The sequence below is a fragment of the Corvus brachyrhynchos genome, unplaced genomic scaffold (assembly GCF_000691975.1).
Source record: "Corvus brachyrhynchos isolate BGI_N302 unplaced genomic scaffold, ASM69197v1 scaffold17, whole genome shotgun sequence".
Classification (NCBI taxonomy): Eukaryota; Metazoa; Chordata; class Aves; order Passeriformes; family Corvidae; genus Corvus; species Corvus brachyrhynchos.
Window position 1 is genome coordinate 7136376 of NW_008240046.1, and position 22937 is coordinate 7159312.

The 22937-nt window shown below is 41.6% G+C and overlaps 1 protein-coding gene across 11 annotated transcripts in view; it reads right to left on the minus strand.

The window, feature by feature from the left end:
• Positions 1–22937, minus strand: part of LNX1 (ligand of numb-protein X 1) — a 122481-nt gene that overhangs the window by 16642 nt on the left and 82902 nt on the right. For 9 of the 11 annotated variants that reach the window (XM_017744393.1, XM_017744390.1, XM_017744396.1 and 6 more), the window contains 6 exons: positions 17994–18235; positions 16243–16398; positions 10656–10811; positions 7236–7438; positions 5313–5684; positions 203–340 (listed from right to left, as the gene is read on the minus strand). In XM_017744393.1, coding sequence (XP_017599882.1) covers positions 203–340; positions 5313–5684; positions 7236–7438; positions 10656–10811; positions 16243–16398; positions 17994–18235 — 1267 coding nt within the window. The remainder of the gene's footprint in view (positions 1–202; positions 341–5312; positions 5685–7235; positions 7439–10655; positions 10812–16242; positions 16399–17993; positions 18236–22937) is intronic. The other 2 variants (XM_017744394.1, XM_008641422.2) reach the window with 1 other exon arrangement.

Sequence of the window (22937 nt, forward strand, 5' to 3'; positions counted from 1 at the left end):
TTCCCTCCCCACCCCAGGTGGAGTCTGGGCAGAACCAGGGGATAACTAATGAGCAGCACAGCTTTTGTGTTTCCATTGCCAAGTAAGACATGCTACTTCTGTTGACGGAAACCAGAGATAACACCCTGAGACATGAAAACACTAGCAGCTCTCCCATTCCCCTGTCCCATGGATTGCAGAGAAACCACACAAGTGCCCTCACCTTGCTGGGGTTGTTTCTCTCGGCGGAACAAGGCTGGGAGCTGCCAGCACTGTAACTCCAGCCCGTCTCCTGCAAGAGGTCGGGGGTCTGCTGCCTGGTCTGCCGCGACACGACGAAGTGAACCTGCTTCTCGCTGGCCTGTGGGAGGAGGTACAGTGTGAATCCTACTGCCCCAGTGCAACAAACCCCTGCACCTCAGCCCCAGAGAGTCTGTGAGATGTGGGTACCGCTTAAACATTGGTCGGCTTTCCCATTAATGAGGTTGCTACAACATAAAACAGTAGCACCAGTTCAGGTCAATAAAGTTTATAAAAGTTTACTGCCAGCTACTTAATACTTCTTTCGAAAATTTGGTGTTAACTCTAAAAAATCCTTTCTACCTGCCCCAAATTTGACTGGAAGCAGTGATCCACCACAGTGAGTGGCGATCAGCTCTCACCTACACCTGTGTATACCACTGCAAAGCAGTAATTTGCCTGCCATGGCAGAGACAGACAGAATACCAGAGCTGGTGGTGCCCAATGGATGGGAAAGCTGAAAAAGATACAATTAACCCTGAAACCATGTGCTTATGCCTTGCCTGGTGAAAGTAGGTTATAAACAATGTAATTAAGTCCACTTGCATGCTGAGCATGACAAATGTAAGGAAGCTTAAAGAAAGGGAGAAAAGGGATTTTATTTCATGAAATAGAATCCTACTGCAGCAGAGCACAGATAAAGAGGGTGGGCATAAGCAAGGACACAGAGCAATAGAGTTTAGGATGGGAAAGTAACTCAAACTCTCACTCTAGGAAGAGTAGCTTCAAAAGCAATTAATCCAAACTCAAAGCACTTCTAGGCCTTTTTGCACAATGCAGTCAAAATACTTGTGTGCCTGAGAGATGCTGCAATGCTTCTACTGAGGTAACATTGGCTCACTATTTTTAAGGTGCTCTGTGTGTGCCTGATATTAGTGGTAATTCTGTGTACAGGTGATTTTTTTTCTGTCTTATTGAATCTGTATTGTTTCCCTAGAAGCAAATGGCTTCATTTGCCCCTCAGTGAGGCTCATATGAATCTGTTTAAGACAACAGTGATACAAAGATAAAGCTGAGAGGGAGTGGGGTTTACCTGGATAAATCATAGATGTCTGCCATAAACCAATATACTGAACTGAAAAGAAGAATAGTGTAGAAATAACCTCAACGCTATAGAAGCATGCTCAAAAGACATAAAAATTAATCCTCTGATCTCCTTCTCTCTAGCCTAAAGACCTTGGTGTTGTGCCAGGCAGGAGCGGCTCTTAAGGACCAGTCTGCAGAGGGTCTCCTGCCTGCTTGCTCTCAGGTTATAGCCGAGGAACTGCTCAGGATCTTGCGTGCAACCCCCCACAAACACATCTGGAGGCCTGGTGCTCCTGGGGCTGCAGCTGCAATGCTTGCTGGTACCGCAGCCCCGGGGGCAGCAGACCTCCTGGCTCGCTTGCTGGCACGGTGATGTGCCCTGCTCACTGGGGAGAAGCTCCAAGGAAAGCTGGCAGTGAGCAAGCAGCTGAAAACCAAACCCAGATCCAGTTGTGCTATTGAAATCAAATCTGCCACAGACAATTAACAGGAGCCAGAGGAAGCTTCTGGGATTTTTGTTTTTATAGCTTGGTTTGTCCTTTCTGGAGCTGAATTCAATAGCAGTAGCTGAGAGTTAAAAAAAGCTTTGGAAAAATATCATTTTAGTTAAGAAAAAGCAACCTACATCTCTTAAACCTCCAACTTCAAGCCTGAAATACACATGTTCCAGCTGTGCTATTTTCAATGAAGTAAAAAATGTGCACTTCTTTGTTACTTTCCCAATATCTTGGGGGATGCTATTTTTTAAATTAGAAACTCAAATCTTCACAGCTTCATAATATATCGTTTGATGCATACACACATATTTCAAGGTATCTTTCTCAGCATTTTTAACAGATCTGGTTTTATGGAATACTTATTCATGGACTCAACTGGTACCCAAAAGCAGAATTCCGTATGTTGGGAGAAAGGAAACCACCCTGGTCCCTAGTTTGTAACAGGACTGAGGTGGAACTGAAAAATACAAGATTAAACCTCCCAAGGACAGGAAAATACAGTTTTCCCTAAAATGAACAATTTCAACTTAACACAACTTCATTTTGAAACTCATCTGCTGCCACATGGTAAGCCTCAAAGCTGGTTATTTAGAGAAAGGTTATAAACATGATTAATTCTCATAGAACAACTAGCAAAAGTTCAACAAGAGTCTCTGTTGCAATGGCACATTTGTCTACAGGCCAGTCAAGCTGAGCAGTTTCTCAGAAGTCTGAGTGGTTTAGAAAGTTATCCAAACAACAAGAACAGCTTTTGTATTTACATATATATAAAAACCCATTAATGCTTCTACTGATCAGATTATTCATTGCTGATTCATTCTGATCTCTCCCTCCCTCTTACCACTGGCTTTTCCCACAGTTCTTCCTCTATATTTTATGCTGAAGTGAAGATTAAAGAAAGGAGGTTAGCTTTGGTACTGAGTCCAAGTAATAGCTGAAACAATCTACTAGAATTAAAATCTGTTACAGCCAAGGCAAATCAAGCAGGAAGGCAAAGACACAGTGGCAACTTCTGAGCATCTAGTAGGTAATTGCATCTTAGAAAGAGGCAGCAGTGCTGGTCTTGGCAGAAGCTGCCCCATTCCTTGCAGGGATGATGGAGCACAGATACGCTCCACATCACAGCCTGCTCGTCAGAGGCAGTTGTTGGGAGGAAGAGCAGCTCACCTGTCCCTAGCAGCTGCTCTGAACTATGGTGGGGGAAGGAGGTGAGGAGGAGGGTGAACATCTGGGGTCAGTAAAGTCTGACTCAGCCCATGTAGCTTGGCTTGATGTGCTCACAGGAGCACCCCTGATCTCTTACCTTGCTCCTTTTCTTGTCGCTCTCATGGAAAACAGATGTGAAATGTCTCATTATTTAGATTAAAAGTGCCCCTTCTGACACAAGGCCATGGCTAAAGATGACGTGACAAACAGGAGGCAGCAAACTCCCAAGTGTTATGATGTGTGCACGTTCCTAATTAGCACTTATATGTTTGTTTCATTTCAGTTCTTGTGACAGAGCTTAGAGCTTATAAACAGCCAGACATCTAATCTGCTGATTAGCAACTGCTTCACATATGCTGGTGTATAATTTCTATAGGCCTCAAGAATCAGATTTGTCTCAATTATTCATTATTTAAAAGTCAAAAATAATCAGATTCCACAGAAATCAGACAGTCTTCCAGCTGTGCTTGGCTTAACAAGCCACCACACCTTTTCGTGAATGTTAGGTCTGTTTTAAAAGAAACTGATGGTGTATTTGTAGCTTTCACCACCATAAATTAGAAGACCTCAATGCACTGCAAGCGACATGCTGAGCTCTCAACAGGCAGGATGCTGTTGAGAAATCAGAGGACACAGTGAAATATCCCTTCGTGTAAGAGGCAAATGCAAAACACTTGTGGCTTCAGTATAAAGGTTTTTCTCTGGCATAACATGGAAACAGGAAAGGCAAATGATAATTGATGAAAAAACACAACACAAAAGACACAGGTTCCAGGAATTTTGCATTAGACAAATGTGATTTACAGAGCTCACATCAATGCAGTGTAATCCTGGCTGTTTGGAAACCTGAATCTCCCCTTTGATGGGCTTGTTTAAATTCCTGGAGACTGGTGTGCATTTCAAGCATTACTATAAATAACATCCACTCTTTGGAGACCAATAAGGGCTTTAGCTGCATTTTTAAACACTTGTATGTGGATAGTCTTGTTAGTAATTTTTTCCACTTCATCTCACATGTTTTTTGCTTATGAAGCACTGATGCCTTGTTTTGTAGCCATAAAGAACTGCTCCAAGAATACTAGTTTTTTAGAAAGTTTTTCATTCCAGACTTGTTGCCCTCAGAGAATTTAAACCTTCCCCCTTCTGCCTTCTGTTCCCAGTTAGTGAGCTACATAAGGTAATCCAGAAAGATGCTGGACCAGAATTTCAACAACTGGCATTATGTAAGGGGATGAAATTTTCTTCACCTATGCTATCAACTTCACAATAAAAGCTGGCTACAACCAGCTGTGAATCTATGCTAACACAGGAATCCTTTCCACAAAATGGGTGGATTTGACTGTTTGTTTCAGTCTGACTTATATTACCCTGATTATACCTGTCAGAAAGGAGAAGCAGCTGGCCTGATTTGACGTCCTGTTATTTCATATTATGAAATTCTTCAATATGTGAACACTCTACATGCCTCCAAATGAAATTCAAAATTGCACAAGTATAATAATGGCTATAAATATGAGATAAAAGCAACAAAAGATTCTTGGCTTTGCTTTTTATGTTGAAATTTTCTAAAAACATAGTCTGTAAACAAAAAACCCAAAATGATTCTGGAGGGAAAATTAGGCAAAAGCTGACCAATTTTGTAGCTGAGAAAGGCACAAGGGTTTTTTTGTCTGACAGTTCTATGCTAGCACTCATTTAGTACTCCACGAGTCTAAACAGTGATTAATAAAAACTACAGCTACAGATCAATTTTTCCAAAACATCTGGATTTCCATATACTGGATTTAGGTAAGAAGTATCTAAGGTGTGGACTACCTTCGGCTGTAAAGCACATCTGTGGGAAATCACTGAGTCTCAGAGGGTGATGTTCATCCTGAAACATGCCATCCACTGCCGTAGGCTACTCTGGTTTGCGCCAGGGCTGAACCAGAGAGCACTGTGACTCCTGAGCCAGAGGAGTCAGGATTCTGTTGGAACCAGTGCTCCCAGGGTGCAGGCTGGCATGCCTTTTGGCAGCTGGCATCACTCTTTGGCGATGCTCAAAGTATACAGATGTTTACACTGCTCTGTATGTTCCAAAACCTGATGGTAGCAGGCACCTCTGTGAGAGTCCATGCCCATGTTCACACTTGTCCCCACAAAACCCAAGGAGCTTTTAGAGGAGTAAATTCCCATCCAACCTTGACTCCTTCCCTCTACCAAATACACAAACTCAGTGTTTGACCTCTGCTTTGCAATGGACGATGAAAAAACACTGCTTGGCCTTTGCACAGTCCAAACCCCATCAAAGTGGGGATGACAAACCTGTATCAGCTGGGCTGCGCTCTCTGGACTGCCGTAGCGGTGGTCATGCCCATTGATGGCCAGCACCCGGTCATTCTCCTGCAGCTGTCCATCACGGGCAGCCATGCCACCTTCCAGCAAGTTGAAAATAAATACACCTGGCTCGTTGGCCTTGCGGACCAGCTTTATTCCCAGCTGCTCATCTGGACTGCTCTTGTTTAGCACAACATGGAAGCTGTCATCCCTGTTGCAGTGAGCATGAAGGGAAAGTCCACTGTTTCGGCACCGGTATCTCTGCTCTCGGAGCACCGTCAGTCGAAGTACATGGCAGGGTTGCTTCAGGATTGACAGGGCATAGTTGTGAGGCACATTTTTGATGTCCATGCCATTTACCTGGAAAAGAGAAGTGTAAATCAGCAGCAGAAAGACAGTCTCTTCGGAGTTGGCACTGGGGAGGGCAGATCTATTTACACAGATGTCTTCATATGAAGTGACATGTGCTATTTCAAACTGTGTCACACAGAAGGCCAAGTTTCTGGTGCAGAACAATCTTCCCCTCCAGGAAAGGATGCGCTGCACATACAGCTTCTGCCCTTTTTCTTCCCCTTTCTCCCTGATAGTCTCCAGACGTACAAGCTAGTTTTCATCTTTCTTACTGCTCTTTCCCAAGCTTCAATATCCTTCCATATATCTTAGTTTTATTCCACTGGCTTCTGATTTCAAATTGCCTTGCCAGCCTTTCCTTTCACTCCCACTGTTTTCCTGCTGTTTCTCTTCTTCTTTATCTCCCAGCTGTTCAAGGTACCGTAAAAAATGTTCTTCACTAATGAATCTCTAATTAAAAAGAAGGAAAGAGCCTCAAGTAGAAGTTTAAATGTCCTGGATATTTACTAACAATTATGCTGATTTACCACACCAGAGAATCAGACTTTTCTTTTTTTCTCAGTGTTTTCCAGGTAAGATTTAATTCAGATGACAGTAAAACTGCATAACTACCACTTCTTAAATTTGGCTGTGGAAAAGAAAGAGAAAAAAGAGCTTCCAGTCAATCCCATCATGTTCATACGGGTAAGAGTGACTAGGCATTGCACTTTATATTGCTAAATGAAAACCAGTTGCAAGATTTTATTTCATCAATGGCTAGAAAACCTGAATCAGACAAGTTATTTCCATGTAGCTTTACACTGCACAGGTTGAACCATTTAAATACTAAGAAACATCTCCAAAATGTAACAGAAATACTCCCCAGCATGAACAAAAGCATTTGGCTGGTGTTTGCTTTTGCAGATTGCCTATGTGGGCATGACGGGACTGTTCTGCTGCAGTCTGGAGAGACACAGGTCAACTAGCTTTAAGTTGCTGCCTTGAGTACCACAAAAAGCATGAGCTGCACCAGGATGGGGCTGAAATTCATGGGAATCTTTGGTAAATCCTGGGCAGTCAGCTACGGTTGGGAAGAGCTAGGCTGGGCCCATCCATGCTACAGACACAGCTTCATTGTGCAGTTTGGATGTGCCTGTAGGAAGAGCTTTGTCTTAGTGGTGCCATTAAGTCTGCTGCTCTTTGTGGCACCAGGACAAAAAGCCTCCCTGAAACACACAGCTGGCTGGTGGACGCTTATCCAGCTGCCTCTGGGAACCACCACCCAGAGGCATTTGTATTCACTGCTAGAGTGAAGTATGCCCACATTGGGATCCTGGGAAGTACCTTTGGCCAAATCTGTCTGACATAAAGCAGACGACATGGCACAACCTTGGCATGCCTCAAGTGTCCCTAGCTACCACTGGGGTCAGCAAAAGCTAGGAAATCATAGTGGCTTACAGGTGGTGCTCTGAACTTCGGAACATCTTTCTGTATGCAACATTGCAAATCTCATCATGATCGACTTACACCATCTTATTCTCTGTCAGGATATTTTTATCTCATACCTCCACAGTACTGTACCTTTAGTATCATGTCTCCAGGCAGCAATCTTCCATCTCTGGCAATTACCCCATCTCGATAAATATGCTGTATAATAATGTGAACCAAAGGGGTCTCACTGCCTCCCACAATCCTAATGGCCAGATTTTCATGGGGATCGGTACGGCTGATCTTAATGCAGGTAACTTCCCCATCTGGAATCAGGTGATACAACCTGGGAAAACCTGGAAATGCATATTGTAAGGTATTTATTTGACAACACAGCTTTGCTTTGTTGAAACATGCACTGCGCAACCTCAAGTACTTGCCAGTTAGTCAAGCTAGGTTTTATGCATGAATGTGATTAAGACTAAGTGAAGAGGAAAGGATAGGTAAGCATGCTGAATGGACTTGAAGGGACCTTTTTACAGTTAATATATTCAAACTTCCTTTTTCCCCCCACAAAATACAGCCTTAAACCTTTGATGTAATCCAGACAGATTAAATGTACTTCAAAACAGTTATATACATCAATACTTTAAAGGAATAAAATACATTTTTAGTCACCAGAGACACCTCAGAACCAGGCCACAGTTTCTTGCTGGCCCTAGAACAGATGGGCATAGGCACCTCAAGAAACATCCATCCCTGCTGTGGCGGGTTGTAAACTCTGTCTCACTGGTAGCATCCCAGGCTTCCCTGTTTTCTCCATTTTTGGTGTCATAGCGGAGGACTGGGCGCCTGTCTTGTGACATTCAAGGAAGCCTTTTATTTATCTTTAGTTATCAGAAAGACAAGATTTTTTGGACAACTCAAAGCACACAGTAGTTCCCTACCAGACCCCTCTCCTTTCATCACTGCTTGAACTCTAGGAAATAAGAATGAGTGGCTCTTACTGTCATGTGTCTGTATTAAAACCACAGTATGCTCAAAGTACCTGGAGGGAAAGATCTCTGCTGGCCCTGGTAATATGGCTGTGGGGAGGAGGGAATAATGGTGGACAGGGGTCCTTTTTGTATTTATAATGCACTGGATAAGAGTATCCTCTTCCAAACCCTACTTTTCAACTGGCATGTCTGATTTCACAACATGTCACTAATACTTTGTTTCTTTCTAGGTCAATTCAAAATTTTAATCCATACTGAGCAGTGAGCAAAGTTGAAGTAAAAGCAGAAGTGAATTTTCTAGCACAGGCATATCAGACTTCAATTATTTTGAATCCCCCACAGCTGAGAGAAAGGGTTTGAACTTTTTGCATGTGAGTCCAATCCAGTGCTTATATGACAAACCTGTAAGTAAAAAAATTAACTGCTAATATTGTTTCAATAACCTTATTTAGAAATGAAAGTACAGTGAGTGTTATTGAATAGTGGTTAAGTGTAAAATGAAACTTAACAGACCAGTATCTGAGATAGAATAAATATTTGCTACTACAGAATTAGCAGGCAACAAACCAGCAAGGCACCAAAACCTTTTGGGAGAGAGCAAGGGGAAAGAAAGAACAGGAAAAGAAATATTGAGAAACACTAGGTTGCATCCCTTACCACTTCTTTGATCATATGCTCATCAGGGTGGGAAGCTGTCCTCCTCCACATCTGTAAAAAGCACCTACCAGTAGCACAGACTTCGACTTTGTGGTTTTACACAGACTTGACAGGCAATAAAAGTCTGTCTAGATAACTATACAGCCTGTACCAACCCAATACTCAACTATTCATTTACCAACCAAATACTCAACCATTCATTCTTGTAATAGTAGTTTCTGTGCTAATACATATTTATTTCAGTTTTGCAGGCAACTTTAATGTCTCAGGAATGGAAGGTGCTTCATTTCCCCCATGCTCATCTACTTTCTAAACGCTACTTGCTCAGCTTGTAATTTGTTCAATTCTCTCTGTCCTGAAGGGTGGATTCACTTGATCTAAATCCTGCCTCTAAGTCAAATACACAGTTTGGTGATCTACTTGCTCTAACTTCCTTTGCAGCGTACAGGCATCCAAAGGGAGTGATTTCTGTGCTAAACCACCCCTGGAGGTAGCACTGCTGTGTAAGAAAAGAGGCATTTAAGTCTGGCATCTCAGTGGGGTGCTTGAAGTCAGACAATAAAAATACTCCTCAAAAATCACCAACAGCCTGATCCCTGCATCAGAATAAGCATGTACATTTCACACTCTTAGTGTGGCTGTAAGAGTAGCTATGTGTAAAAACACAAATGAAAATCAGGATACCTAGATCTTCCCTGCATGCAAATAAATTAATATACGTGTATATATTGAAGACTATCAAAACAGTGCTATAATATACCTACTTCTATTATGATGACTCACTTCACATCCTAACAAACTATGCCTTTTGACCCTGATGTTCATTTTACCATAGCTCATTCTGAAAACTCTTCTTAAGGAATTATCCCATTGCATTTCTTGTCCATGGAGAATTGTGGACTGAACAAACTATTGACACACTCATGCTATTTCACTCTGTAATTATCCCAGAGCAAAATCAGGGCAATGTGGCAGTGAACAAGTCTCTACACTTGTACAAGACCTATATCTTTACATATAAACATGTAAACATAAATAGGTTTCTTTGCATTTTGAACAAAGCCTTACCTGGTTTGTTAAGTCTTGCAGTGGCACTTGGCTGACTTTCAATATGACTTTATGCAGATTCTTTTAGAGGAATTGATAATGTCTAATTTTCTTCTGAAATGTGTTTTCCAAAACATTTTTCTTGCCAGTCTGCAAGTCTCTAATGCTACTCTTCCATAGTTAGCAGGCTGTAATGCCTCACTTTCTGTCTTCATTTGATTTGTGTTCTTTATCAAATATAATTAATAAACAGAAATATTTTCTCCTCAGATGGGCTAAGCAACCAAAATAACTCCTCTGTGATCCAATAATTTCTGCTTTCTTCATTGAAGACTTGCCTCTTCTTTTCATCCCAGACATCTACATGGACATTTGTACTATCAAAAAACTAGACTGTTGTAAGTAAAAGGCCAATGCCTATTTTGATAAACTAACAGTAAGTGTGGCAATTGAAATATATAACATACGCAAATATACTTCTTTTAAATAAGAAAATTAATAGTTGCTTTTTCACCAGTCTGCCTACATTGTGTGTGGTTTGATCAAAACTTACCATGCCTATTTCAAGATGATGCCATGTCTAGAAAGCAATGTCTTCAAATTGAATTTTTTAATGTACATACCATACCCAGAAAAGGTGGACCCTGCTTAATCACCTGGTTGCATACAATGACTGGGGCCTCAGCAGCCCAATTTAAGGGACTCCAACTGACTTGAAGGCTTGTACCTTTGAGATATATATACATCCTGTTGTGAGGCTGGAGTATCATTTTTCACAGACTCCATTTTCCAGCCCTTACACTCTTACTAAAATTCTCCATTTTTTTTAGTCAGGTTTTCCAGAGCAGGAAAACCCAGGAGTATTGCATACCTTTCTTTACCATTTTATATTTCCAGTCCTTAAATATTGAAGAGCTGCTGAATTTAGAAAGAAGGAAACTTTCTGTCTTGTTGTTGGTGATTCTTCCAGGTCTTCCCACACAGTGTTGGGTTTTTGTCACAGGGGGTTGTATGGAGCATTCTGAATCTGTCAATATAATAAAATGTCACCTGCATTCAGAAAGATTGTGTGGGCTTTTTTCTCAAGCAGTATTCTCTTAATATTAGTGTGCAATTGTATCGGTATTTTCACACATCCTGTTATGGTAACAACATAGGAGAGACCAGCTTTGCCCAGTGAACTCCACTTATCTGGCACCACGTGGGACATTGAGTGTTTGTTAGCATAGTGGCCATGACAGAGTGTTACAAAATTTTAAGTATGCTTACTATTTTTTCCCCACAGTTTATAATATTTAATGGTAATGTTCCTTCAGTGCTCAGGTTTCTGCTGACCTCTGTGTGTGTCATGCTCCTTCAACAGTGCTGCCACGAGGGTAACTTCTGCTATCATTCCCAGGATTCAGTGTGACAACGTGCAATATTTGCTGCGATTCTTGAGTTCAGATTAATCAAAGGCCACTGTAAACAAAACTTGTATCTGTGGTTGCAAGTCCTCATTTAGATCAGGCAGCCTGACTAATGTGCCGGCTCACCCCCACAAACAGGACTATCTGCAGGAATACACACTCATGTTTCCCAGCATCTGGACACCAGAATTTAAATTAAGCTTGTGCAACCTACTCTTGGAAAATTCATGCGTCTGGGAATGTCACATGCCCTTGTGCTGGTAGGGAACTTTATTCTGCAACTTTTCCTTCCCAACAGATTTTCATTTATCATTTCATTCTCCTAGAGGTTTTCCATCATTTTGATTTAATGCCTTCCATTAATTCTCCTGTAATGCTGCTCCGGTGAAGGGGCAGGTAGAAGGTGATGCCAGTTCTAATATCTCTTCTTGCTTCTGGACATTCCTCTCACCAAAGGAGTCCCAAAAGAACTAAAATGAAACTGTTGCTGAATTGACTGTGTCTCTAAAGACTAGGGGCTCTTATCTACAGCAGGCAAATTTATCAGTCTGCAGCAGAAGAAATGCTGCAAAGACAATCTCCTTCTTCTGAAAATTGCCTGGCTCATTGTTCCAGAGCAGAGTACTTTGAACCAGTTCTGTAACAACTGTTTTGGGAAATCAGAATGGTAATTGAGTCAAATCTGAGAAAAAGAGGAACAGTGTGGGATTTCTGTGGGGTACAGCCTTCCTGAGACAGAAGTTGGGCTGCACTGTCTTGTCCTGGGGCTGAATAAACCACTTTTTTTCTGTACATAGAGAGCCTTAATGCCATGAAATGGTTGGTACCATCTGTGTTTCACTTACCTTCTTTTTCTTCATGTACTTTTCCAAACATTGAAGTATTTATAATATCTATCTATCATATATATGTATGTGTGTATATATATATATATACATATCTATCTCAAAAATACAACAGGGTTCACACAGAGCAGTACAAGAAAGAAGCCTGTTCTGTGGTTTTGCCAGTGCCTGCTGGGGCTGCCTTGGTCTTGACTGCTGCAAAGCAATAACAGATGGTAGAATGGCATCCACTATGAGACTGAGTTTGACTTTGAAAAATATTTGCCATCCTCAAGCAATCATAAATTAAATTTCTTTTACAATGGCTTGACTGCAAAATTAAATCAGTGAATGTTTTTGAAAGTCAGAAACACAGCTCTTTTAATGTAAAACTGTATGGAGCTTTTTTCAGTTGTACCTACAAATTCTTTCCTCCTAAAACATTAGCTAGTTTAAAACTCATATTTGTAGATCAGTTTGAGTAAAGAGTATATATATCTATAGTCTTTCTTGGAACTGAATTTAAGGTGTAAAGCCAAACTAGGAGCACAGTGATACAAATAAGCATAGCAAAGCTCCAGCAGTCTTTGCTTGGAGATATTGTATCATTTAAGTAGATTGTCAAGGTCATTTACACTAGTAGATCTAGTCAGAAGATATTACGTCTTAAATTCATCAGTGCTGTAAGCATGTCCCTGACACCTTCCCTCACATCTCAGAATGAAACTCCTTATTTTAAACTTTCTGAACTTCTACTTCAGACCTGGAAAGCTATTTGTAGCTGTAAAAGCTGTTAATGAAATTGCTCTCGGATAAATATCACAAGCATGAATGCTGACTACACTCATGTGCAGACTACACAAAAATATTTCTTTGCATGGTATTTTACAAATAACAAAGTATTAAAAATGAGAAAATCTTAACACCTCCTTCCCCCAAATATTTTCTTGTTGGTGTTTGTACTCTTCATTCACCTCTAACATTTTCTTTGGTTTGGACATTTCACAATTCTCTACTGAAAATATCACAAAAACATTTCAACAGAGAAACAAAGCAAGCCTGAATCATTTAAATCCAAAATGAGCACATATAACATTATTTAAACAAATCAAACCACAGGATAAAAACGTAAATCATGGAGTAATCTCCACAGTGCAGGATGGCTACCAGCTCCAGGTATAAGATAACATTCCACTGTAGCTATTTCTCTGCTGTAATTATAACAGAAACATATTTGATTTATACGTCGTATTTTACAATGTCCCTGGGTGTCAACAAATTTTCCAAAACCAGTACTGGATTCAGCTTCAAGTTAAGAAGAATTTGAATATTTTTTCTCCCACATCAGAAACTATTATTTTGTCTTGCACCTTCACAGTCATATTGCAACCGAGCACTGGCTCAACAAACATAGCAGCTTCAGATTAAAGGCACCTACACACTCTGCATGAAGGGTTGCTGAAGGCTAATACATAGGTACTTGTTGTGGTGTTCATTCTCAGAGCTCCTTTGACCAAAATACAGGCAAAACACAGATTAAACAGAGACATGTGAACTAAGACGGGGGAATTCTGAAAACAGGAGTCAGATTAATTATACATTGAGCTTTGCCAGAGGATCTTACAGCTCCTTTATCAAGAAGAGGTTATCAGCAAGAAGGGGTTATATCACTGTGCTCACTGTGAGGCTAGCATAGCCTCAGCTTTATTATGCTCATACACTGATTAAACCCGGTGAGGAAAGGAGTCACCAGAGAGTTGGTGAGGTCCTGTCCAATCTCCTGGAGCAATGAGGCATGTCTGAGTTTTGTTCTTAGATGGTCCCAGACACGAAGCTGTGAAAATTTGGGCAAGGCAGCAGCAGCTTTCCCACTGGGTGTGAGGACCTCTGAAGTCAGGAACCACCTCATTCACCCCCACAGGAGCACCTCCATTCTCAGGAGAGTGGCATGGCAATGGTGAGACAGACATGTGGGGCTCCCTTTTCTTCAGTAGGTAAGACCTTTAGTGAGCACAGGGCAGAGCATACAGCAGCTATCCCTAAAGACTGACCAACAGCTCTAATCAGAAGTCTAGCTGCAGACTGCTCAGAGCAGCTGAGGATTAAAAAAAATAAATAAAAGAAGAAAACATACAGAACTGGAAAACCAGCCTCCAGCTGGCAGGATAATGATAACTACTACAGAAAGAAGTACATTCATTTCCTCCTCCAACAAGAAGAAACAGAGAAAGGCTTTGAGATGCCATTACACAAAGCACCTGTTGCAAAGGACTGAATAGAAATCTTTGTTCAAGTTGTGTTTGTATTGCTGCAAGTTACTTGCTTGCATTTTTTTTAAGATCAAATTCCAGAACTGTGTAATCAAAATGCATTCTTTGCAAACATAATTAATAAAGTAATTTAGGTACCCAGCTTCTGTGATCTCATACTTAAGAGTAACTGCTTATTAAGTAATTACACGCCTACCTGGTCTTTCCAGTGCAGCAGAATACGCTTGGAATTTCACAGGAATGCTTGTAGCAGAGGAATGAAACCACAAGCAGAGCCAAGGAGAGAATGACAATCTTGACACTGTCACTGGGGCCGTGGGGTGATTGCCATTATACACCCCTTATAGAAACAACAATGCTTTTCTTTTGCTGGAAATGTAAAGGCCAGTGCCATCTTCACACCTTTCTGCTAACATCTGGACTGCACTGGGCTACTGGATAGGTGCTGTTAACATCCAGATCATCTGCACACTCTGGACATGAAGACAAGATTTCAGTGGAACTCCAACTAATGTCAGCTATATGTCTAGGTAGAAAGCAGTCTGTATCTCATCCTGAAGAGATGCCTTTTGAAAAATATGAACTTGAGGACAGTTTCACTCATTCTGAAAAAAGGCAAGCTTTTGCTTACAGTGGATTGAAAAGTTGCAGAATGAGAAATATATCTGCCTGCTCAAACAGAGATATATACAACTTACTTGCAATATTTTACTTGGGGAAAAATAACAAAATTCTATTTAATAAAAATTATTACAAATTATTAAAAATAAAGTAAAATTATTAATGATGCTTCCAGGTCAAGGAGTATATTCACATTCCTTTTATGGAAAAGGTTCACAATTTTGAATTACCCGGTTTTATTTCGGCTGTATCAGCAAATATGTGAAGTAGGAGAGCTAGTACCAAGAACACAGCAACATAGTGAAACTCTCCTGAAGGAATAAGCAAATAAAGCAGAATAATATTGAACATGGTTCTCTGATTCACCACTATTCACAATGGCATCACAATGATGCCTGAAAGTAGTATTTGGCAGCCTTTTGTCCTTAATTTGTGTGGGCTTCAGTGAGAACTTGAATACAGAGCAAAGGAAGTCGGATATTTTGTATTCCTAAAGCCTACATCCTGGACGTTTGATCCGGGAAGAGACATGAGGTGCTTAGGAATCAAGCAAAGGAATAATAAGCTCAGTGAAGACCTTAAGACATTGATTCCCACTCCATCATCACTTCCTCTTGATGCATGAATGCCAGTGTTAGTTTCATAATTATGGACCAAACTGATTAGTAACATTTGCTTATTGCTTTGAGAACGCCACATGTTAAGTGTTACTACCTGCTAGACCCCCCATCCCTGACATTCATCAGAAAAACTTGCCTCTCCCTGCTGTTTAAGAGTGGAACATTCTTACTTCATCACCTGCCTGGCTGAGGTAATAAAGGATCCCACAGAAATGCTGGAATAATTACAGTACTTTACACTTTCATACCATCCTCCCACTGGGAATTTCCAGTGCTTCATAAGCATTAGCCAAAACTCATTAAGTTCCTCCGAAGTATGATTATTGTGATCCATTTGCTTTAGGGGGACAGGCACATGCCGATGAAGAGACTTGAACAAAATTACAGAGCAAATCAATGACAGCTCCAGTAATAGATCCCAGACACCCAGATCCCACATCCTGTGGGCTAGATACTGGGCTGGCTGTAGCATCCAGGCTGTTACCAGAACAGCCCTACGTGAGGTCCCACACACCTCAGCAACATTCTTGCCTGCCAGTCAGTAACATCTTTTGAAAGAAGAAAAGAAGGAAAGATTGCATTTTCTGGTTTGTTTGTTTTAATCACGGACAGCCCACCACATGAAAGGCATGTCAGCCATGGATATCCAGTTCCCACATGGATAGGGTCCCCTACCCCATTTTAAGTGATAACATAAGATGAACAAAACATTACCTTCCTCTCCAGCAGCAGAGTTTCCAACAGTCTCCCTTTCCCGGTCAGGCGGGTTGGAAACGGCACTTCCACTTTTAGTCCTTCGAAGAACACTGAATGCCTTGTTTATTTTTTTAAAAGATCTGCTTCTTATAGTGGAACGTTCAAAATGTCGAGCTGCAACAGCAGGAAGAAAACAAATCAATACAGTTCAACATTTCTGGTCCAGAACCACAGCATTTCTGCAGCCCTCGGCATATGATGGGGTGTAACATCATCAGCAAGGCTGCCTGTACTTCACCTTTGCCTGAGTCCTGCTTATACTTCAAGGCTGCACCCACCTGAATCTGGGTACAATCACCCTACCTCAGTCCCACACCCTTGAATTGCCACCTTCCTGTCTGTATGGCAAACCACATGGAGAAATCTCCTGTGAGTGTGGTAGCCTTGGAAAGAATAATCCTCCATCATGACAGAATCAGCAGCAATCCTGTGAAAAATACATATAAAATGTTTGACCAAAAAAAGCTGGAAGTCATTAAAAACTCTTGCTGAAAAAATCTCCACTACTACTACTATTGCCTCAAAACCATACAATGCTTCCAACGAGCCATCAACGATTGCTAACTATTTCATGACAAAAAATTCAAATATTATCAGGTGGAAGGGATCAAAAAACCCACATATTCTGAGGCAATCTGAGGGTAAGGCAATACAAAAGAAAAGTCATAATACTTTCAAAACATGTCATTCTTTTCCATCCTGCTAAAGATATCTTCATGGCTGTTGCTGTTCTGTCTGTTCCAGCTCTGCATGCTAGCCAAACATTGTAATCTAATAATGCAACATTCCCTCAAACCAGACTGTGGCCTCTACACTCAATAAAACTGACAGAATTTATTGAGATTCTGGTGCTCTCTTCTTGCACTCTTCCTTTCCTCACCTCTCCAAACCCTGGCACAACAAAAGGATAGTGCTTCTCATTTCCTAGTCTTTCTTATCCCTTAATCCATTTTCCCAACATGCAACTGGTGGCACACAAGGTGGGCTTTCCATTTTAGCTTCAGAATCCTCAAATACATGCTTTGAACTCACCATCAACACTTCTGAGTCTGCCTTTGGCCAGGCCATGTTTTTCAAATATGACACTCATCAGAGACAGGTGCAGTGTCACAAGGTGAAAGATCAAAGCAAAATTTCCTGATGCAGCTTGTCCCTGACTGTTGTTTTTCAGCAGGCCCAGCTCGTTCAAGCTACACCTTCCCAAGAAGCTGGCAGATGTTCCCCAAGGTCCTAAGGCAATTCTTAAGGGTTTGGTTTTTTTTTTCCTGAAAATACCTGGCAACTGCCAAACACAGTTCCCAATAGGATTTTGGGTAGGTGTCCATGTCTGTGGGGGTTACTTGGGCCACCAAGCATTAATGAAGACACATTATCCAGCTACACCATCTCCCCAGCCCACCACACATAACATTTAATTTTCCAACTGATAAGACTTGCCTAAATAATCTTTCTGAAGATTTGCAGTCTATGTGTGTGCAGGTAGACCATCTTTAGCTTGATGCTGCCCCTGGCCAACCCATTTTCTCTTTCACCTCAAATCTATTGAGTCATTGAGTGTACAATTAGATAAATCATGTAAAATGAGAGCTTTTGCTTCCCCCTCCCTTTTTATTTCTTTTTTTTTAAATCCTCCAGTGACATATATTTAACAGAAAGGTGAATGTTGAAAGGGGCTAGCAGGCTCTGAAGCCATCATTTTTGGCTCTTACTTCTGTTCCGGTTGCTGCGGTGCAGGTCTCCGGGGCTGCTGCCCAGCTGGCTGTCATCTGAGGTGGGGCTGAAGGCCGGGTTCACCAGCCCTGGCTCATCTGTCATTAAGGCGATGGCCGCAGCTGCTGAGAGCTCAGGGCCCAGGGCAGCTACTGCTAAGCTGGAGCCATGGTCTGGAGAGCAGTCTTGGGAACGCCTCTTCCGTTCCTTGGTAAGGCCATAGTGGGATGCTCCTTTACATCTAAGGAGAAGGGAGAGAAAGAGAGACATGATAGCAAGGTGCATTTAAATGCTACGTACTTATAGAAATTATCTGATTTCAAGGAATCACTTGGAGTACAAACTGTGATGATCATGTGAATGTGGATGATTAACAAGAGGGAAAAATGCCAGTGTGTGCTTCAAAGGAGGTGAGTTACCACCTTACATGGGAAGACTACTGCTGGTCAAGGAAAAATAGAGAGCTTCGGTCTTGTGTGTAGTCTTATGTGTATAACTAGTTACTGTGGATGCAAGAGGACAAGAATAGCAGGAGGCTAATTAAGCCAGAGGCTACAGTCTGTAATTTCCTACTTGCCTCTGGTCGACAAAGGAGAGCAGGATGGGGCCTGACAGCTTCTCTGGGTCTGCTGGTGAAAAAAAAGACACCTAACCCAGTCCTGCCTCCTGAAAAACTCTCCCAGTCACCAAGGCGGTCACATGTGGAGGACAGCACTGTGGTCTGTAGAGACCACAGCAATCAATAAAGGGAGAGCTGCAGGTAGGAGCTGAACACCTGGGGGCTGCAGGAATCCAGGCCCCACACAGGCCTGTACTGATCATTTACTACTCAAACTGCATCTGATGAATTGGTTTCAAATTCAGCCATGGAGATGAAGTTACCAACTCTGCTATTCCAGCTCAACTGAGACACTAAAATAGGCAGGTCATTGCCTTGACAGAGGAAGAGGTGCAAGTGGGGATAGGGGGGTCTCACTGACCCTGCAGCCTCACCAGAGTCCAGGAGGGAGTGAGGAGCTCCCACCAAGGGACAGGGTCCAGGTCCTCATGCCAAGGTCCTTGGGCCAGCCTGGGACTTCACCAGCTTGGGGACCTCAGGGCAGGTTCTAAAATACTTCTGGGGGAAAATCCTCTGTTTCTAGTGAAGAAATACATGTTCCCAAAAGAGCTGAAGATACAGCATTGTAAGGGACAAATAAACAAACTTAGTTATGCTTCCAGCTATCTGCTCTAGATTCATCCTAGACAGCAAAGGCAGGACCATGCATGGCATTTCTTTTTTAAGACTCATGAAAGAAAGTCACTTGAATGAAATTAAAGGTCACTGTAATCTTCATGAGTCAGTATTCAATTAAAGCTATAAAATAACTGAAAAGACAGAGTGACCAAGGACACATCACCTGTGACTTCTCCAGCACCACTTCTGCCCATTGCCCACCCACTAGAACCACATTCAGTGCATAAAAAGAAAAATAAATCTGTCTTTTAATCATAATCTAATGAGCTTGGCCTACTTTCAGTTACTATTATGTCTTTCTTTATAGCAAAGGCTAACTGATGACTTTCATGGAAGTGCCCTGTAGGACAAACTCACAGAAATAGCTGCAGAAACCCTTAGGGATAGAAAGCTCTTTGTAATATATGGCATGCACAAAAGGCAATGCATAATACATACAGTACACAACGCCAGTGGGTTAAGTGTCACAAAAAGAAGTAGTACACTGAACAGAAGCTTTAGAAGAGAAAGGATTTTGGAAGCAGTTCCTGAGACAGAAAGATGATATGAGGAGATGTCATTGAGCTCTCTGTATCAGCTTCAGAGCAGCAGTTTAATTTCTGTCATGGTATTGACTTTTGATGAGACAATTGAATTAGAACCCTTTTTTGGCACTAAATTATGTTTTACCATCATTTACTTCGTTTCTGACAAGTTTCATCTTAAAGAGGGGAAAAATACTAAAACCAAACTGTGTCCTATTGATGCAACTGTGTAAGGGCTGTGTATATGCTTTAAGGCTTGGATAGGAATGTCTGTAACAGGAGTGATTTCTGAAACCTCTCACAAGCAAAATGAGGCATCTCAGAAGAAAATGCTCTTATGGAAGAGAAGGTTGGTCAACTACTTCAAAAGACCAATGAAAAGCTATCTGAGGCACCTATTGCAAGGCAAGACTACAACAATATTCATGTAAAACACAAAGGAAAAGCTCTCCTGCCACCACTGCAGCAGGTATTTTTCTATTTCTTTCCAGAACCCTAAACCATGGCAGGATGCTCTCCTTTAGATTTCATAGGAAGCAGAAGCACAAAGGCCTTTCCCTCGTGCTACTCACCTAACCTTCTTCAACAGAGTGTTTTGGAAACCCATCCTTGATATCTCCCTCTTGCAGTAAGGTTACATTTGCTAATCCAGCCTATGAATGCTTGACAAAATAGTTAAAAAACTGTCTAAAGACCCAACACAATAAAGTGAACACAAAGAAGTGGCTTTGGGGAGAACTGTTAGCTGTTCTCAGAAGACAATCTCTGCTTTACAACAATCCTGCAAAGATTCAGAATATGATAAGACATATTCCTACTCCTCCCCATTTTATTTCATTTGCCTGTGTCTTTCTCATGTCAGTAAAGTTTCAGTGGCTGATACTAGAGCACCAGCCTTGTGAATGGGTACGTAAATGCAGATTTTCTTTTATTTGGCAGGTTCTATGAAGATCAAGATGAAGGTCAAAAATGGCTCTGCCCAAACGTTCCTAGCTACTTGGATTCAACCACTGCCTGGTGCCCATCTGCACTTTGCTGCTACAGCCTTCACTTTCTGTGGAAATCCTCACTTGCTGCTGCTGGCTGCACTGCAGACGCACAGTCAACAGCTTCATTCCAACAGCAATGAACAGAAGACATCTACTTTGAATGTGGAGAGGACTGACACAGTTTAAGATGTGGCTTATTGGAGAAGACAAGTTGTCATGATACAAAGCACAAAGCATATCTTTCTAGCTCTGCCAGAAATAGTTAAAGAAGAAACAGAGCTCTTCAAGTATGATCACTGAAGCTATTTCTTAAATAATTGTGGCAGACATAAATGAACACAAATCAAGCCCTCTTTCTTCAGATTAACACAGTGTCCTTGAAGAAGAAAAAAAAAGTCCCAAGACCTCAAACTTGTAATAAAATTTGCAACAGCATCTCTTCGCTTTCATTGTTTTGCTTGTGCTGACACCGCTGTGATAACAGAAAACATAAGAGACGACTGTCTAAGTGGAATCATATTTATAGTGTCTAAGCTACATTTTTCCATATGGTTGGATTTGGCTCCCAGAAAAGAGAGAAACATAAAACAGCTACATGCCAGTAGTAATTAGCTCTCTCATTGTGAATATTAATCACAATTCCTGATTTGCAGCTGCAAGAGTGGGATAACTGATTAACATGGCCAGTCAGAAAGTGAAAGCAACACTGTCTGCAGGCCAAGGTGAACTACAGATTTATGTTCCTTCTAAGTTGTGCTGGACAGCAAGTACATCCATGCAGCCGTATGATACAGAAACAATTTGAAGGCCAAACCCCAGAGAAATAAACAGACATGAATAATGTGTGTTGTGCAGTTTGTGCCGTTATAGTGTCACTAGGTGTATACAGGAAACGGAGAAAATAGTTTCTTCTGTTTGCACAGCCTCTTTTATGAAGCAGATATCTACTGTCTGAAATTCTGGCCATATGAGCTAACCACTGGGTGGTGGGAGAGCAGTGGTGGCTGCTGAATTTACCCAGGGCTGCAATACTGGCTGGTATCAACACTGGCAGCCACAGGGCAATCTTTGCCCTGCACCCTGTTTCACACTCAAGGGAGACTGCACTCTAGGCTTCAGGAGGAGCACATCCCAAGAGCCAGAGCAAAGAGATGCAAAACCCTGGGGCTCCCTTAACTTGGTCCTACCATTTGTAAAAACAATCTTCAGCTAAACTCAAGGCCAACAGAAATATATCCATGTCATTTGAAATTCAAATTAAAACAGTGGTTTGAAAAGAGAGTTCTCCTTGCAGCATCGCAAAGGAGGGATTGAAAATAGGATTGACCTCAAGGATTTCAATTACCCAGGCTGACATAGGGAAAAAATGTAGAGCCAAAACATAAGCAAGGACAACTGCATAGATTTATTCACCTCTCTTCTAGTGATCTAAATAAAGCAATTCCACAGGTAAAAAATTATATGTATGTATTTGCCCATGGTAGGGGGACTGGAACTAGATGATCTTTACAGTTCCTCCCAACACAAACCATTCTATGATTCTATGATTTATAATGCATTTGTTCTTAAAAGTGCCCTGCTTTCTGTGTCATTTCACAGTCTCTGCCTGGGCATGAAACAGGGCAAAAAAGTGAATCTGAAAAGTCACAGTGGTTGTGAGCCAGGCCCAACACAAATAAACAGAGCAGAAACCCTCCCCTGCTCAGTTCCAGTAGTGCTTTCTCAACCTCACTTCCAGCATCAGTCGTATTTTGGAGCTGTTTTGCTTTAGTGCAGCAGCAATGGACACATTGTCTGAATGCAATTAAGAATAATGTATACAAAGCACTTAAAATTGCCCATCAGAAGAAAATACTGCATAATGGGCTGTCATTGCTGATCCAAAGCTAAACCCTGATCAGGGTAGACAAGTATGTTTCAGCTATGGTCTCATCGCAAGCAGCCTCATCCCTGTGTAATTTGGTCTTGATACAAGCTGGGGTCCAAAGTATCAACAGCAAGTATTATACCCCCGTTACACAAACTCCCCAAATGCTCTAGCACCCATGAACTAATCCAGTGGAAAGGATGATGGAGAAACCAAAGCTGATCAACAAGGAGCATCCTGGATAACCTCGTGCTGATAACCTCCCTTGTGAGACCCTGCTGAGAGGCTCCTGCTGTGCCTGGGAAGAAAGGAGAGATGGGGTTTAA